The sequence below is a fragment of the Nesoenas mayeri genome, assembly GCF_963082525.1.
Source record: "Nesoenas mayeri genome assembly, chromosome: 3".
Classification (NCBI taxonomy): domain Eukaryota; kingdom Metazoa; phylum Chordata; class Aves; order Columbiformes; family Columbidae; genus Nesoenas; species Nesoenas mayeri.
In genome coordinates, this window is record NC_137544.1 from 79675725 (window position 1) to 79695021 (window position 19297).

General features: G+C 33.8%; 1 protein-coding gene across 1 annotated transcript in view; it reads left to right on the top strand.

The window, feature by feature from the left end:
• RYR2 (ryanodine receptor 2) overlaps positions 1-19297 on the top strand; it is a gene marked incomplete at both ends in the record, with an annotated part of 394128 nt that overhangs the window by 309468 nt on the left and 65363 nt on the right. Inside the window, 10 exons of the mRNA XM_080342351.1 lie at positions 2121-2181; positions 3971-4209; positions 6569-6650; positions 8294-8424; positions 10162-10482; positions 11837-12077; positions 12494-12581; positions 14131-14223; positions 14565-14735; positions 15649-15708. Coding sequence (XP_080198477.1) covers positions 2121-2181; positions 3971-4209; positions 6569-6650; positions 8294-8424; positions 10162-10482; positions 11837-12077; positions 12494-12581; positions 14131-14223; positions 14565-14735; positions 15649-15708 — 1487 coding nt within the window. The remainder of the gene's footprint in view (positions 1-2120; positions 2182-3970; positions 4210-6568; positions 6651-8293; positions 8425-10161; positions 10483-11836; positions 12078-12493; positions 12582-14130; positions 14224-14564; positions 14736-15648; positions 15709-19297) is intronic.

Below are 19297 nucleotides of genomic sequence, written 5' to 3' on the forward strand. Positions count from 1 at the left end.
TGTGAAATATTTGCAATAGAAATAAAACAAGTTTCATTAGAAAACCCTCATTTTAGGTTTCATAACTCAGTTTAAAAATGATAGTCTTCTGAAATTGACTTCTGACCTCTGATTGTAAGCAGACTGACTCTTGAAACGTTCAATTTTAAAAGTTTTTTTTAAGTTTTACATGTGAATTTTAGAGTAATATATTTATTTTGAGGGGTTTTGTTCTAGAAACGCAATGAAAACAACTAAATTCATGACACTGAATAAAAGCAAGACACAGAGTTTCCACTAATTCTAAACCTATCTTTCATACAAAATTGCTCTTTCTAATATTTTGCAACCAATCCTACCTGAAGGAGATATTCCAGGAAAGAAGGTTCATGATAATTTTGAAAGTCTGGTTTTTGTATTACATGGATAAAACTGGCCAAACTGTAGTATGTCAATCAGTTTAGACTCAAGGGGGCTGCATTTGACATGGTCACTGAATTCTGCTCTGATGTCCCGGCCTGTGGAACGAACCACACTGCAGTGTCTGCTACAGGGATTCGCCTAAAACTTGTCTGGTTTACAGAATAACTAGATGAACCCCTTCCATCGGGGTGCAGCAAATGATTCCCAATAAATACATGGCTCTTGAAGTGTGTCTATGTGGTATAAATAGATTGCCAAGGTAAATTTTTAGGGAACTGGAGTGAGCATCTCTATACTGCACTGTAACATGCAGTGTCTATGCGCCTGCATGATGAATGCTAAGATACTATGACAGTGTAATCCACAGTCTAAGTCTGGGTTGCTTTGGCCATGTCCCTCCATTCCTGCTGTTATCCACAGGGTCCTGTACTCTCTTCTTCATCAGAACTGGCATTTATATCACCAGAGTGGTAAAATAGTAAGGAAAAAACAAAAAAATAGGAGCTGACACCTTTGGGGTGATTTTTTGGGTAGGATTTTTTTAGACCACTTCAGCTTTCTCATCTGCTCCCTATATCATTGAGTGCCCACCAGTGCCAGTGCAAAGATAGTGGGATTGCCTGGCTAAGGGCAGCCATGGAAGATGTGGTTTGGGGTTGTTTAGTTTACCGTGGATGAACACCACAACAATACCTCCTAATTCAATAGCATAGGACAACATAGTGCTACAGTAAGCCTCCCACTCTTTCCTTGCAATGTATATTTTAAAGTCTGTTTCATTGAAACAATTAATAATTTTAGTTGTATTTTTGCCTATGTTTTCAAGTGAAATAACCACCAGTGAGAAAGTATAGTATGCTGCATGCAGATGATGATATTTTCAGAAATCAGAAATCTATTTTATCTTCAACAATTTTTTTTGAGAGAAACTTGAAATACAGAGAGAAGCAAGAAAAAGTATTTTCATTTTTGCAGAGATTTACTTTTTATTTATTTAGGTATTTAAATAAATGAATAGATCAAATAAGCTGTGTATCAAATTTTTATAGCTTAAATCTGTCTTGGATTTAAAAAGTGAACTTGGAGGTGGCTTGTACATGGCAACATCTTGGAATGTACATATGCTTATAAGCATGTTGTGTGTAAGTTTTCTGTTTACATACATAAGTGTAAAAAAAAATAATTGATTCTGAGAGTTGCATATTATGTCAGAGACTGTTACTCATGTGGGCTGCACCTGATCCTGCAATAAATGGCTTCAGCCTATTGGTAATATGAGGGAATTAACCTTTTTGATGACATTGTATATAAATGTTCTGTTCCTGCAATAGCAGTTTGTGAAGATGGAAAGCTTTTATGTTACTGAGAGGGGGAAGATACATTTTCAGATAAACTTAAATCAATTAAGCAAAATTTATAGAACTTAAAACTAGACAATACACTGTAGCTCTCATTAACCTCACGTTTAAGTGCTTCCATCTTGACTGCCTCAGCTATTTGATGAGATGCTTTACTGCCTCTAGTTACTGCATTTGTGTAAACAAGGCTAAGACAACAAACTGCATGTTTTTTAACTTGAATGTTAAAATTATGCAGAAGTTCAATTGCTGCTATGTCATTTCTTCTTTCATTAAAACCAGAAATAACAATGAGTAGAGTATAGGTATGCTATACAGTATTGTCATCTTAATTGGTGGATAATTTTTCTCTCTGTTCAGGAAATGATGCAACATCAATAGTCAACTGTCTTCACATACTGGGCCAGACCTTGGATGCAAGGTAATACTGAATATATTTTCTAAAGTCCAAAGAAAATAATTTAAGAAAATAATATGCAGTCAGGTTTGGGCTACGTGTGTAATGCTACAGAATTTCAAAACTCAAGAAATTATAGTATTGAAAAGACTTCCCATTGCAAAGCAGGTTAATGACTAGTTAATTACTGGTTTGGCAGAACAGTATTTGTAGGTTACACTTTCAACTTCAGTTTGGATTAATGGTGTTCAGGAACTGTTGGCTGTTAGTTCATCTGGTTTAAATCATGTGATTGTTCCCAAACACAATAACGTTAGAAAAATATTTATTCTTTTTCTTACTCTGTTTAGTAAAAGAAATCAGGAGTTAAATGTGCATAGAGTGTGGTAAATCTGTCTCATAGATTGTCTTCAATTAGAACCTAAGTTGAGGTTCTAATTTGAACAAAAAACCCCTTTACATGTAGTTCAGTGGTACTTTAAAGTAAAATTCACGTGTCTGAGCCATTGTGATGTTCATGGTTGAGACAGTCCTGAAATATTGGAGGGTAACGTGTTGCTTTTCAGGAACTATACAGTAAACTATCTGTGCTGACAGCAGACTCTTAGATCTTTGTAATTTTGAAATAAAGCATGGTACTATATGTGTATATATATATATATATATATGATATATAACTACTTCCATGGTAATTTAAGGTAACTTTTTTGCTTTGTATTTACTCTCAAAGAATTGACTGGATTACATGCAGATTGCTCTTTTTCTCAGTATCTTCTCAATGGCATAAATGAACAAATTTTACTTTCAATTTGCTGTGGGGTAAGTTTATGATCATGGTCATCACTATGACTCAGCTGTTGCATAGTAATCCTTTAGCTTACAGTGTCTTCATGTTTGATGTTTGTTTGGTTTGGGTTATTTTGGTCATAAATTGACCAAATTGCCCATGCTCTATGCAATCACGCAGATGGAATACAGATATGGGTAGAGGTCACCAATTCAGCTCTTGGTGGAGATGTAAAAACAGCTCCAGATGGGGATTCATGGAGGTTACATTAAATTTTGAAAATATTACCATTGAAACTGTATATAGTCACTCTGTAAAACAAACAAACCGATTATTCAATTTACAAAACAATTTCACCTGGATTTATTTCCCAAAAGCCTAAATGAATACTTTCCTTAAACAAAGAATCTCTGTAATTGAGCTAGTTAAAACAAATAAGGTAATAATTCTCCTGGGTTACATAATTACATAGTGGATTATGGTGTTACAGTTATATATTAATATTTATTTATTTGGTTGGATTGGTTTCTTTTAAACTGATTTGGTTGCTTTTACTCATGCCTTTCTGATGCCCTTATTCTGGAGGCTGAATTCTGACTGTCATTGTCAGGAAGACTTTCTGAGTTCTATCTTGAGATAGTTCTTTTCTTCCTAGAGTCATAAATTCCAGACTTACTCATTGGTGGTTTTTTTGTTGTGTTGTTTGTTGTGTTTTGTTTTGTTTTGTTTTTCTTTCCTCTGAAGGCAAATGAATCAATTCATAAATTTAAAAGGACTTCATTTTCTCAATGGGAAACCAGATAAAACATCCTTGCATTCTGCAGGATACCTATGTGTTTGTTTTGTTGGGTTTTTTTGGTTTTTTTTTTCAGTGGGTTGTTCAGCTATGAGAAGATTTTACAATATCAAAAGATGAGATTTTTCTTTAGATCTTTGTAATCTATTTCATACAAGTCAAGATTAGGATTTTATTCCATACTTATCTGATAGAATATTGTTCTCATTCTTTTTGCATGTTATATCCAGGACTGTGATGAAAACTGGTTTGGAATCTGTCAAGATGGCATTGAGAGCCTTTTTGGACAATGCTGCTGAGGATCTGGAAAAAACAATGGAAAATCTTAAGCAAGGCCAGTTTACACACAGCAGAAACCAGCCAAAGGGTGTTACACAAATCATTAATTATACCACAGTTGCTCTCCTGCCAGTGTTATCTTCATTATTTGAGCATATTGGACAGCACCAGTTTGGGGAAGATTTGATATGTATGTATTATTTAGAAGTGCCATGCCACTAAAATATCTGTATTGTGATGTAGTAAGCATTACTAGACTTGGTTCTATTGGAGAATCACAAATCTTATGCCATTTTGACAGAATTGTCATAGATTTAGTAAAAAAATTGCTGTAATCAACCTTGAACAATCTGCAGGATTTAGTGGACTTTGTGTAAATATTAAAGGAGATATGACTGTGATTAGACAGTCAGAAGGCTTGATTTCGTGGGTAACTTTACCATAGTTACACTATGACTTTCTCCTTGTGTGAAAAGTTACTTTCTGTAAGTTACTTCATCTTTGCTCTAACTATAAATGAGTTTATGCTATAAGAATGATTTTATTCCGTCATACATGTACATGCACCTTGACTCACTTTTAGTTAGTGCGGAATCTGGGTAGGTGCATCTCAGATCCTAAGGAAAAATGGAAGAAGCTCCTGAAGAATTCAGGCACCAAAGAACGGAATGTGTATAAGACTCTGTATATCGGATTTCTGTATAGTTTCTGATTTTGGCAGATTCAGTGTCCTTTATTATACCAAACTCAGTCTCTGCAAGACAAAATTTTGCAGTCTGCAACACAAAATTATAGTTTTATTTATTTTGGGAACTCTGTAGGAATTCTGCTGTCCAGGCTGCACTGAAGGAAGTGATGCTGCTCTGTGTATCTAACTCAGTTGTAGAAATAACTGAGAGGAGGACCTGGAAGAAAAGAATACCAAAATACATTTTTTCTATTTTTAGAATCTGGAAAAGTATTATATAAATAGCATTAAGAGGACTCTTTTTGAAAATTTGGAGTTGTATTGATAGTTTTGCATGTAATGAGATATAAACATCCACTTTACAGAAAAAAGTTAATGAGAAAAATTCAGGAGAATGTGATAGTATAGAAAAAAGTTACCTGTGAGTTTCACATACATATCATAAACCACTTTTTCAGACAACCACATGTTCATGCCTTGTGTAATTTTTGATCTCTGGTATTCTATTTTTGCAACCTAATAATTAGCCTTTGATACTTTATCACTGAAGCTGACATTCTTAACTGACTATTCTGCATACATCACACTGGTGTAAAACACCCAATTTAGATTTCGTAAACTGAGAAAGAATAATTAATTAAAATTGTACCTACTTATTTTGTCTAGCGCATAGTTGGAAAGGCTAATTTTTCTTACACACAACAACCCTTTCCGTCTTGATAAGAATAAGATTATCTTATTTGTACTACTCTGACAAGAATGTTGACCTGGTGCTTGTACCTAGACTATTACTACATGTACAGAGTACTTCACGGTGTGAACTTTTGCAAAGCGGGGTCAGTGTACCTGGGCTTACTATTATGTAAAAATACCCAACTCCAAGGTGATCCAAACTAAAATGACTGCGTAGAAAGGGCCAGGCTATGTAGCTTTGCAATATCATCTTGTAGGCTCTCCCTGCCCATTAAGTCTTATCCTATTTTACTCCCAACATTTCATTGCATATTAAGGGAAGATATTAGCACTGTGGGAGACACTAGAAAAAAATAATATATGAAAAGAATGAGGGTGTTGTCCTTCTTGATGGTACTTACACTGTTGTTACACTATTACTACAGATTACTTTGCAAAAGCATTTTTTTCAAATAAAAGTTAACATTCTCACCTTTTTGTGCCTGGAACATTTGATAATTTCAAAACGTGCTTTGGTGAAGTGTTCATGAGGACTACAGGATTAGTTTTTTAATCCTTTAGCAGTCTGAAATGCAAATTAAGTATATGATATTAACAGATACCTGTGTCTATTTTTTTTTTTTTAATATAAACTGTGGTTAAAAGAATTATTTATCTGTTACTATCTTTTTGTAATGTATTTTATACAGTGGTGCCACGTTCGTAAATCTATATATTACCTAATAACATATATTCCCTAATAATTTTTTTTAACTTTCAGTACATTGATTTGCCATGAAACTTTCTTAAGTGCTACAGAAAAACTAGAGAAGATTCATTGAGTAATTTCTTTATAGCTATTAAATTAATAAATTCTCAGACTATGCAGTTAGGTGTTATCCATAAAGACTTGGTATGATATTAATTTCAGAAAGGTAGTGCACCAGTGAAAGATGTTTACTGTCTTAGCTAGTAACTTGATATTGAAGTAAATGGAAGTTTTGAGTAAAAACTGTGGCACTTGGTGGTCAGAAGATGTTTTGTGTTTAGAGACTGATTTCTGTGGATTATGTTTGACAGGTTAATATTATTAATTCAGTTATTGTCAAAAGAAATGTATTTTAATTCTACAGAAATGTATTGCCAAGAAAAATTGCTTTTACCTATCATTTTCTTCTTCTTTTTTTAGTGGAAGATGTTCAGGTCTCCTGTTACAGAATATTGGCCAGTTTATATGCTCTGGGAACCAGCAAGAGTATCTATGTAGAGCGGTAAGAAGAAGAAGTGTTCCTCTATTTTTAATATTCGTGCTCATATTTAGCTTCATGAATATGCAGTCCAGAAATGAATACAGGAAGAGATTGTTGTTGGAAAGGTATCTTGAGAGAAAAAAGGTGCTCAGATGTTAAGTGAAATGCAGCTGCATTTATTATAATACACTTAAAAAGTTGTATTATATGTTTGTCAAAATAAATTTCTTAATTAAAACAAGAATTACAAATAAAATTATCTGACTTTACAATAAATATAACTTGATTTGAGGTTCAACTGGGGAACTGTAGAAAGATGTTGTTCAGCTATTTTTGTAATTGTTCCTTATATATTAATTGTGATGTATATTTCTTATTACCCTAAGCTTAATTTGTCGCTCATACAGCACTACTTCTTCTCTAGCTAAAATACCCAGGGGAATGAGGCCTTATTTTTTTTTTTGCCTTTTTTTTTGTGCATCTGTGTATTTGTTATTTGTTATTTGTATTTGTTAACCTCCCTCCTTAATAAGGCATATAAAATTATTTTGGTTTAGTATTTGGCAAATAAATGATGTGGGTTTTGTAGTTAAGATGAAATATATGAGTGTAAGTGATAATTTTTGTGTGTGGTTGTCTACAAGCAGTGTCGCAAGTGTATTGAATGGATGTATGTTTTGCTTATGAAGACGTAATGAAAAGGAAAGAAAAAGAAGGAGCAAGCAGGATAAGTAATAATGGGAATGAAGTTAGATTTTACAAAATCAAGTGTAATGTCTTAGATCTAGAAAGAATATAAATTCCTAACATGAGATAAACTATAGACTGAAGATGTATCTTGATAAATCACAAGATCAGTTTGGAGGCCTTTTTTTTGTTTGTTTTTTTTCAATGTGAGCTCATGGGACCTCCTGGATTTCTGTTATCTGTGTGGCTCAGCTTCAGCAGCTAAGGTTTTCTCACATATCTAAGATCTGTTCTGACAAACTGAATTAGAAATCAGAAAGAATAGTTTTAAATGTCCCCTGAATGATCCAAATGAAGTGACAGGTGATCACTTCTTCCTAGTGACCGGCTTTTCACAATTTTGGCACACTTAAAGAAATTTGATTATCAAATAAATGTTGAAGAAATTAGAGCCATGTTTTTGCACAAAACTTTCAGAGTTATTGATCAGTAGAAGTGATTTTCTACTCTCTGAATAATTTGACTTTCATGATAGATCAAGGTCTGATTATTAGTATTTCTCAGAAAAATGAAATTATATCACTCGAATGGTAGTTGTATTTGATTTCTTGGTCTATTCAGTAGCTTTTTCTTAATAGTGGAGATTATAATGTCAGTAAAGCTGAGAGGAAAGTAATAGAATAGAAGACATTATTATGATGACTTTGTGGTGTCTTTTCTGCATGTTCCTCATTTATTCTCAGCTAAGTAGGCCACCTTTGACATTTTACATCTTACATTTCATTCATATATTAGCAGAGGGTTGTTGAACTTCAATTTCTATTACCTGTTCTTGTGTTGATTATCCTGATAATGTAGTGGTTTATCTCTTTGAGATGAGCTCATCTTAGAATAAAAATAAAGCTGGCATGCAAGTATCACAAGGTGTAGTCAGCCATCAAAATTGTGCATGCTTAACGATGTTTGTTAATTCACAGGCAACGATCAGCACTAGGAGAATGCTTGGCCGCTTTCTCAGGTGCCTTTCCTGTGGCTTTTTTGGAAACTCATTTGAACAAACATAATATCTACTCAATTTACAATACCAAGAATGCGAGAGACAGAGCAGGTATTTCCAGAAAATCACAGTTTCACTATAAATGTTGCTTGCCTTAATACGTGTACTTTTGCATACATTTGATATACAAGTATTTTCTCGTAGTCTCTTGGTTGTATTTCTTTCCTAGGTTAATGAGCTAAGCCTGGTAAAACCAATTATTTTGTGTTTCTAAAGACACCAATGTTTTCATTTTCAGATACCATTCTCAAAAGACCACTTTTGAATCTATTTATTGAAAGCACATTTTTATTATCTTACATATTAGATATTTGATGATAAAATTATATATTCTAATCAGTAACTTTAGTTATTCAGTTTTCATATGCAGTGTTGGATCTCTAAAACATACACACTTCAACTGAAGAAAAATACCTTTTCTTGTATTAAGTACATAATATACTCTTAGCAAGTAAATACACTGCAGAGTAGCATGTAAATTGCTTTTGCTTTGTTTGAAACAGAAGACAGCACAGATACAGATACATTCCAGTATCATTATATATGTTTATTTTGTGTATACCATTTTTGTTCCATTCTGAAACTCTTGATATTTCTTATGTTAAAACAGCAGTAGTTGAATAAGGTGATACACACTACTTGTTCCTGTTGCAAATGGAAGAGAAGTTACAGTAGAACTGGTCAAACTCTGTATATATGCTGAGTGTGAATTATATCACAGATATATATAGATGTCAGTGAATAAGACATCCATTTATAATGGTGTTCATTTTATAACTTTGCCTTTATTTTGAAGAGAGGGCACATATCAGATTTATTCTTCAAAGACCTGCAGTATCTTCAAAATGTCAACAGCCATACTTACTTACCATATATATTCAAGCTGTTTTAATACATCTAGAAGGACAGTCAGCTGAATTTTAATTGATTTTTAACAGAAATTTCAATTTATTTTCCAAAATTGTGTTAAGCTTTAAGGAGACTCCTAATGGCTATGTAAAATGTTTTTGGGTCTAAACAGGAGAAGAGAGTGTTTTTGGAAAAAGCCTAGCCTTACTTTATTTTGCTACAAATTTTTGGAGTCGCAAATTGCAGGCTAAATTTTCAATATATAGATATCTGTATATCTCATTGTATGTGTCTGTCAGGATGTTAGACATTCAAGAGCTAATAGTTGTGCTTAGAGATATTTATTTGGAGATGAAAGAAATTGCTTCCAATGATAGAGGCAACTGCAGTGCCTTTACGGTGGATGGAAATGATAATACAAATAATTTGAAAAGTAAATATTTACAATCAGAAATTCACCTCCAAATGCCAATTTCTGAGAATTTGCTCTACTCATTATGTCAGACAATATTCTTTTTCCTCTATTAACATTCCAGATCTCATCTGATGTGTTGTGGAGAGATGTTCTGTTGTATCAGTTTGTCTCCTCAACTGCAAAACTTACATTGGAAGAAATTCTGAAATTTAAGCTTAATTTTGAATATAGCAAACTACATCTGATGTCTCTGAATTAATTCCATAATAATTGCATTCTTGAAGCTTCCATATAGGAATTATTTTTATTATAGAAAGTTTCATTATTGAACCTTATATATAAAAACAATTTATTGCTCAATGGTATGAAAGTACCTGGGTTTTATTGTTGTGTTTGTTGTTTTTTTCTTTTCCTTGGATCAGAAAGGCACAAATGTAAATAGAAAATAAAAATTGTACACAATAGCATTTGAATAGTTTTCCCTCTATGACTTAGTTTATTGATTTATTTTTTTTTTTATATAGTTCTCAATTTGCCTAGTAGTGTGGAAGAGGTTTGTCCAAATATTCCTTCCTTGGTGAAGCTAATGGAAGAAATTGTGGAACTGGCAGAGTCTGGTATTCGTTACACACAAATGCCACATATCATGGAAGTTATACTGCCTATGCTGTGTAGTTACATGTCACACTGGTGGGAGCATGGGCCAGAAAACAACCCTGACAAGGCTGAAATGTGTTGCACAGCCTTGACATCAGAGCACATGAACACTCTGTTGGGTAATATATTGAAAATCATCTATAACAACCTTGGTATTGATGAAGGAGCCTGGATGAAAAGACTAGCAGGTAAGATGTAAAAATAAACAAATAAGCATGTGTGTGTATCTTCAGAATATATATATATACATACACTTTGAATTACTCTGTAATTACCCTGTTAAAGCTGGATTAGACCAATGGTCATATTTTCGTTTTTAAAGAATACAGTTCTTGATGAACCACAAATATTAGGTGTAAAGAAAGAGCAGTGTAAGCAGTATGTTTTAATCTCTTAATAAGTAATATGAGAAGCATGATAAGCTATTTCTTTTTTTCCCCAGAATATGCACATACACATTTTACAGTATGTTGGATCAAAGGAGTAAAGTTATTTAGCCCATTTTCATTATATAGCAAGTTTCCATTTTCAGGCATACACAGTTCCTTGCAGTTCTATATGAGTGCTGGATCCTCAAAATATTGTTTTGAAACTCTATATCTAACATTTCTATTACAGTGAAGTGTGGAAATGCATATTTCATTTTATTAACCCTTATGTAATTGTGAGAACACCTTAAACTATCTCTAAAACAGTTTATTTCTCAATGTTACAACCTGTAAGGCAAAGTCACTTCAGTGCTGTGAATTCAGTTTTTCAGTTAGGCTTTCTTATGACTTCCTAGTCCTTACTATAGTAGTAATTTCATTCATGGTAGCAGTCTGGATTCCTACTCTTTTGAGGGTTAGTAAGGTAATGCACTCTAAGGAAAAGTGGTAACTGCCTAAAATTCTTTGTAATCTAATGGATATGCTACAAATGGTTTTGTACTAATGGGCCCCGATGAAGTGGTAATTTACATATTCATTTTTATGAGTAGATTTGCAAAAAGCTTGTGCTAACAAGTCTCAAATGGCTTGATGGATGGTTGAATTAGTCTCGTTTCTATCTACACAAAAGCCTTCCAGTGTCCTAATGTGTGTAAAAAATACAGGCGGGCTTCTCCAGCAGGTTTGCCAATAACTAGAGTCTGCTTTCCTGTTCTGTTTGCTCACGTGCTAAAAAGCAAGGTTCAAAAGAAGAGCCAGTGGCTGAGAACTTGTGTGTGCTATGTAGCTATCCACCCATATATACCATTAAACAACTTCTGCATTACTCCATAAAATTAGCAAATACCAATATGCTGACAGAATGCTAATAAAGAGACTTTGCAAGATCATAACACTTGAAACCTTAGGCTTTTCTACCCTCATAGTTGCAAAGCTAATGGACTATGTGAAATCCTGACCACATTTAATTCTTGGCTAACGTTCTGCCGATTTCAATGGGGGCAGGATTTTACTCTGTAACCTACAAATAGGACACAAGAAAGAGGGGCAAGGTAAAAGTTTTTATTTATATTTTGTGGCCAGGTATATACATAATATTCATTGCCTTAAATAGTGTTTTCCCAGCCCATCATAAGCAAAGTGAAGCCACAGCTCTTAAAGACACACTTCCTGCCACTGATGGATAAGCTAAAGAAAAAAGCAGCAGTGGTTGTGTCGGATGAAGAACATCTAAGAGCAGAAGGCAGAGGTGACATGTCGGAGGCTGAACTGCTCATCCTAGATGAGTTCACCACTTTGGCACGGGACCTCTATGCCTTCTACCCTTTGTTGATTAGATTTGTGGACTATAACAGGTATGTGGAGAGGAGTAGGTCAATGAATCTCATAAAATCTTCCTGTTTATTGCTACCGTCTCCTGTCCCTTGATATGCCTAGCACTGAATTAAAGTAGCTTTTACTCAACCTGCCAGTCTTGAAGTTGTTCAAGCTGATACTTTATGACATTTATTATAGAGGAACTGGGATCTTTTTCAGAAGAAAACCTAAAAAGAGGTGCAATCCAAATCTGTTGGATTAGACCTAGGATTAATGTAAAAGGATTTTAAGCATTTTGAAATAAGACATCGAAAAGCCACTGTTACCCAGAAAGGATTAAAAGCATGCATGCTTCGTTCTGTTGGCTTGTATCCTTGTAAAATGTTGAAAACTGATGTCAAAGCATAAAGACAGTGAGGATCATCCATGTTTCCACCCCTCTACCAAATTTTAGGGCAAAATGGCTGAAAGAGCCCAATCCTGAAGCAGAAGAATTGTTCCGCATGGTGGCCGAGGTCTTCATTTATTGGTCAAAATCTCATGTAAGTAATTAGTGGTAAATACTTGTTTTAGTTAGGATTCTTAGTAGGGAGATCAATTATTTAGTGATTATGTTTGAAAAAAATTAATGACAGAAGTGAAAATGCAGATGGCATGGTATTAATGACTTTCACTTTTCTGACACTTCTGAAATGCCTGAGTAGCTAGAGGAGTTGATGGTGTTTTATAGCACAGTAACACTGAATGCAGATATTTCTGTCTAAATATTTTTTTGCTGTTAGTGTTGTTGTTTTTGGTTTGGGGTTTTTAATGTATATTAAGCTCATTGAGTTCCGTGTCCTTACACTTCCCCCACCGCCGCCCAGTTCCTTCCCAATTAGTTATTTTCACCCCCAAAGCCTTTTTAGAACCAGGATGTAAAGCTACTAAATTAGTGGTAGTTATCTCATTAAAGTCCATTTTCCTAAATTGTACGGTCTGTCTGTTTGAACCTCTAGGCAAAGTTACAATGAAAATCATGTGGAAAGGTCCTCAACAAAGGTTTCCTGAAGGAAATATGCAACACTTTTTACAGTCACTTATTAGTTTTGCAGTGTAGGTCGTATATTGTTCAATTATTAAGACTAGGTCTGTAGCTGTCTTGAATGCAACACAGTCAGTTAATGTTTTAAGAGCAAGGAAGTAGCAAATTTAAACTTACAAGTAACTCTCTGAATAATTTTTCTTTTTTTTTGCTCAATGGTACTGTCTCATATTTCATAAATTTTACCAGTTAAGGTTTTCTTCCTAATTCCACTTATACAGAAGCTACTCTTGGTTCTTAAGTCTGATTCTCTAGTTTATAGACAAGAAACAAGGCATCTGCATTAAGATCTAATTGGGCACCATCACTGTCAGTGCTTAAATGAAAACGAAACATGATTCATGTGCATACTGGAACAAAAAGGAGGGAAAAAAAAAAAAAAGAAGAGACTAAATACATTCAGACTTTGGATCTCTATATGGAGTGTTGTCTATACTTAATTGCTTTTCTGCCATAACTTCAATTCTCTTAAGTTTGGGAAACAAGGTGCCTTATTATTTGTGTACTTGTGCTTGAATTTGACTGTAAGATTAAGTATAAACATCACAGAGCACAGAAACTGGTTGCATAGTAGTTAGATACTGGATCACCAAATTACTTGTGTGTTCCTAAGTTCAGACTTTAAGTAAAAGTTTCTTATGTATCTGAAAATACTAGGCTTTATAATGGGGGGAAAGAAATATATGAATGGATGATTTACTGGTAAACAAAAACTCAGACAATATTTTTATATTGAATTAGAAGAGGAATGAGATTTTATCATAGCTGTTTCATAGCCAGAGAAATACTCAGCCAAAACCAAAACAAAACACACAACCCCCTGTGCTATGCCATGTAAATCAAAGCTGGAATTCAAGGCCATTGTTGGTCATTCATTAATTTTTTCTGTCCTTGTCTCGTGGATTTTATGTATTTCCAGTTAATTTATATTTTTATTTAGGGTTTATTTAGATAGATTTCTCATATACCATAAGTGCTTTTAGCTGAGATCCTTTATATATTTCCAGAATTTCAAAAGGGAAGAGCAGAACTTTGTGGTACAAAATGAAATCAACAACATGTCTTTCCTCATCAGTGACACCAAATCTAAGATGTCCAAGGTAATGTAAAGATTTTTGTATTTTTCTCTTTGCAGAGGGGAAGGAGACAGGAGGAATACAGAGAAGCACTGTTATTTTCTTTTTTTTTAAAAAAAATGAAATCTGTTGCAAAAACTGGGTTGAGAATCAAAAGACAATTGTTTGAGAAAAGCAGTGGACTTTCTAGATATTGGTGCAAAATACTGGCAGTGATATAATGGTAGTTCCATGAGATGACAATGAAGCTGTATTGGTAGTAAGGAAATTGTCAAACCAGAGATAACTACGAAGTTTCTAGTGCAATTCTTTTATTTAATACTAGATTTTTTATTTTTTTTTTCCGTCTTTGCTTTATGCTGCAGGCAGCAGTTTCTGACCAGGAGAGGAAGAAGATGAAGCGAAAAGGTGACCGGTACTCTATGCAGACCTCTCTCATTGTGGCAGCACTGAAAAGATTACTTCCCATTGGCCTAAATATTTGTGCTCCTGGAGACCAAGAGCTAATTGCACTGGCGAAAAATCGATTCAGCATGGTAGGTGCTCTTTTTGCACTTCTAAAAGATAAAAATATTTTACTAATGAAATTATTTGAAATTTTCCCCCATGCTTATTCTTACACAAATAATCAATACTAGTTCTAGTACATAAAGGCACGAGTGACCATGGTATGTAGTAATCTACATATTGTTCTCATTTTCAGGATATAAAACATTTCAGTTTGGACGTAACTATTTTCTAAATGATCAGTTGTATTTTATGAAGCTTGAATTTGGAAATGAAAATGAGAATTGGATGTGTCCTAACTTCTGTGCCCAATATCATAACTATTTCCTTTTGATCACTCTCACTTGAAGGCAAGAATTTATGTAGGGATAAACCATGTTAAAAGTGATTCTTCCAGGAGTAAACTCACAATGCACTAATGTGATTGTAATTTGGAATATAATCCTTTCTCAAGCTATAGTACTTTATACACCCTGGTGGGCTATATGAGCTTTGGGAAGCTGAACAGAATGTTTATAGAGGATAAAATATCTCCAAAAGAAACAGAAGTAAAATCAGAGAAGGCTGTGTTCTCTGTTACATTGTCAGGATAAGAAAAAAAATCTGTGTTCATGATATTGGTTTGATTTGGTCAAACTTTTGTTGTAGTATGTATATACATATATATATATATATATATATATATATATACACACTTGTATTTAACATGTTCTTGTGAACAAATACAAATTATGCCATCCAGAACTTGCCCCTGTGAGCTTGGATATGACTAACTCTGGCCTGATACAAAAAGATACATTTCCACTGAGTTTTTCCTCAGTCTTTCACATTGTCAGTTTTATTCATCATCTGAACTAAGCCCAGGGTTGACATTTATATGAACAATATCTTTCCTTAATTACCTTGTATTTCTAATTTATATGATTTGTAATACATTGACAGAAAGATACTGAAGATGAAGTACGAGATATCGTCCGCAGTAATCTTCATCTCCAGGGCAAGGTAATCTATATGCAGTTTTCAAACATGATATTTCTTCCTTTGAATTAATTGTTGGTGCCATATAATGACAACCTGCCTTGGTTTGTTAGGATAACTTGTAGCCCATTTTTCTTTTCTGTCAAGTAACTTGTTTACATCAATTGTTAAATACTAGGTTTTTAATGTGTTTATATATGCATTATATACAATAACGTGTGACTCTTCCAATTCCTGCCTATGCACACCATTAGTATGAAATTTGAGATGGGTGTAAGGTCTGTCACTGTCTAAACTCTGCCTTCTATTGTTTGGGACAGAATCTGCAAAATACTCAAGGTCACTTTATATCAGTTTGAATTGTAAAGGAAAAGGAAGCTCCCGCTTTGGCATACTCTGTGAAGTGCAAAATCTCAGCTTTGCACAGTTTTGTTGCTGTTTTTCAGACTAGGGAATAAAAAATATTTTGAGAAAAGTACAGATTTTTGTTATTAAATTCCAATTAGTGCCAGATGAATAGCCCTAGGGGAAAAAGTCTTGACTTAGCCTAGTGTAGTTGGACTGTTTTATTAATGCTTCAAATAATGGCAAAGAATCAGCCATAATACAGAAATGTAATTAAATTATATACGTTTCTTCTCTAGAGAAGGAAGATAAAATTGAAATTGTGAATGGTCCTTTATTTAGGATTGTCTTTTAGCTCCTCCCCCTGCCCCAGGTTTTATTCAAGGACAAAACTAACCAGTATTTCCTGTGCTCATGAAATGATAAAAGAGAATAGACATATGAGTTGGAAATCTGATTTTTTTTTTTTTTTTTTTTTTTTTTTTCCTGAAAGGGTGTTTAAGAATCATCCAGAAGTCAAGATTCTACTACAATTCAATTCATGGCAGTGATTTTTGATTTAATTGCTTGGAAATGGGATGGTTCTTCCTGAATAATATCTTAAGATTAATTTTCTCCCACCTTAGGTTTTCTGTATATTGCTGCAATGTCAAGCAAGATTATGTGGAGGTGGGGGTTTCTGGGAGCTCATGAGAAGATAAATAAGTTTGTGAAGCCAACAATTAGCATTTTTCACAAAATATTACAAATAGAAGTCCAATAGCTGTAAGTTATAAGGATTGCACGTAGACAAATTTACCACTGAAAACAAAAGATTTGGTTAAATCCTGAAAAAAGCTTGAGATACTTATCCTTATATAACAAATATTACATAATGAGAAGCAGAAGGAACCATAGAGGTAAAGTATTAGGAAGAAAACAACGTTTATGAAGGTCTTCATGAATAACAGTACTTAAGCAATGTGAATGTCATGAACATAGAAACCTTTTACGTGTTGGGATTTTGTGTGTGAAGTTCAGTAATGTTTTCTCAATGATAAAGATGGGTATTTCCATTCTGATATTCTCAGTATGTGTATATTGTTGTTTTATAAGCCATGCAGTTGTAAATCCTGCCCGGCATTTCATGCTGCTTTTTAGCACTTGTCCTCCTGGTTTAAATACTTCAGTTTCTTTGTTTCTTTAGGGTTACAATCTGCATACTGCTATTGAGAGATTTGTCTGTTGCTTTGTTGCCTTGGAGTAATGATACTTCTTAAAGTCTTCATCTGTGTTTTCTTTCCAGAAACTTCCTTTGATTCAATTAAAAGTTTTATTTTGTTCAGCAACATATCACCTCCTCTGTTTATAACACATGAGAATAAGAGTACTTTTCAATTTCTTATATTGATGAAATTCCATGGTGCCTTGGATTATTAAGAAGAAAGTAATCTTAGCTAATCCAAAGTACATACTGATGGATTTTCCAGTTATAAACTTTTCAACAGTGACTTTAGATTCTCCTAATTGTAGAATGAATTCTCAGTGGAAGATGACATTCTGGTAGGGAAACACAGAATGTGTAGCTAAGAAAGCAAAACAGTTATTGTAGCTAGCTTTATTTTATAGCTATCTACGTGTTGCTTTACTAGCTTTCAAAAACTCTGCTTTTGACCTGTGTGTGAAAAATAGTCGCTCAACTATAGGCAAAATACACCATTTCCAGGATTTCAAAACTTCAACTTATTATTGTATTTAATATCTTTATTATGATTTGTTATCTATTGCTAAGTAGTTTGTTCTTCTCAGTGGTGTGAAGTATCTTTTCATGAATCATTTAGCAGTGACACATTCTAGAGTTCACATTAAGCCTGAGTGTATAACTTAATTATTTACAAGTATCATGTATAAAGTTAAATTCAGCAGTTATTTACAAAGTACAATATCAATTATTATGTAATTCTCAGATGTCATTAGTATTCAGTCACTATCAAGTACGTGTCAGATAGTGTCAAGCATGACGTTTCTTGTTAAGAAAAATGATGCCATTGTGTTCCATGCGTATACTATCCTATTTTATATGATTGAGTCAGACATAAAAGGAACGTAGTCCAAATGGTCTTATAGATTTAAATCATTACTTAATCTTAAGAATTAATGTGTAACTTAGTTAAAATGATGTTTGTGTAAAATGGTTTTCAAAATAGAGGAAAAATAACACTTCTTGCAAAGGCTGGTTTTCTTCCAGCCACAGCAATATTCTTTCTTCAAATGGTGTTTTCTGTTAACCACTTTTGCTTCTCAGAGGCACCACATTCTGTCACTTATATTGGAGCTAAAATATAATTTATGTTGATTTCTTTTTGGAAAACTGCACTGTTTGAGAATCATCCTTCTGAATATTTAGCTATTAATGTTGTGGCATCTATGTCATGCATTTGTCTACCTTTGTCTACATTTGTCTTCACCCTGTTTCTGTCTTTCCTTTCCTTGCATGCCTGCATGCTGTCACTCAGTACCGAGCCTTTTATTTCAAGAAATTGATGACGAAACTTGCATTCATTTTGACACGGATGAAGCTCAAGTCACCAAAATCTTCTTCCAGCCATACTAATTCACACCTTGAAATGTCAACTACTCATACCCTTAGAAAACTACCTGTACAAAAAAGCTGTACCTTGATAGAATGTGAGGAGTCCTCAGATCAAAAGACATCTCCATCTGTGATTAAAAAGTCTTTTGTGGACTATCCATTCATGATGACCCAGTCAAATGCTCACACAAAGGCTGTGGATGTGACTGTTGTTAAGAAATGGAAAAGCCAAAAAGTGGAAGAAATACCTGTCAATTGTGGCTTTCTAGGTTGTAATAAGCTATTATTGAGTGACTGTGTAAGTTTATAATCATTCCTGGAACTCGAGTAAACTGTGTATCGTAAGATATTTTGTGGAGATGAATTAGCATTGTGGTTTTATCTTAGGCACATATTGAAATCTGGATCCACAAAGGTGTTTTATAAAAGTAAGTGTTGAGCTTAAACCCTATTCAAATCTGTAGGGTTTAGGCTCCTAAATGCTTTAGGAATCCAGGCCAGTGTGACATAAATCTAAATTGCACAATCAGGAATGATCTCTGGCCACAACTCTCAGTAAAATGGGTTACACATTGTTTTTGTCTGCAGTGTTATTGGCACAAAAAAAGGTTGCAAAGTGTGTTGCAGCAGTGTTGACTAACAAAAACACTAAGGAGACAAAATGAACCACAAAAGAGATTTGTAATGGTAAAATAG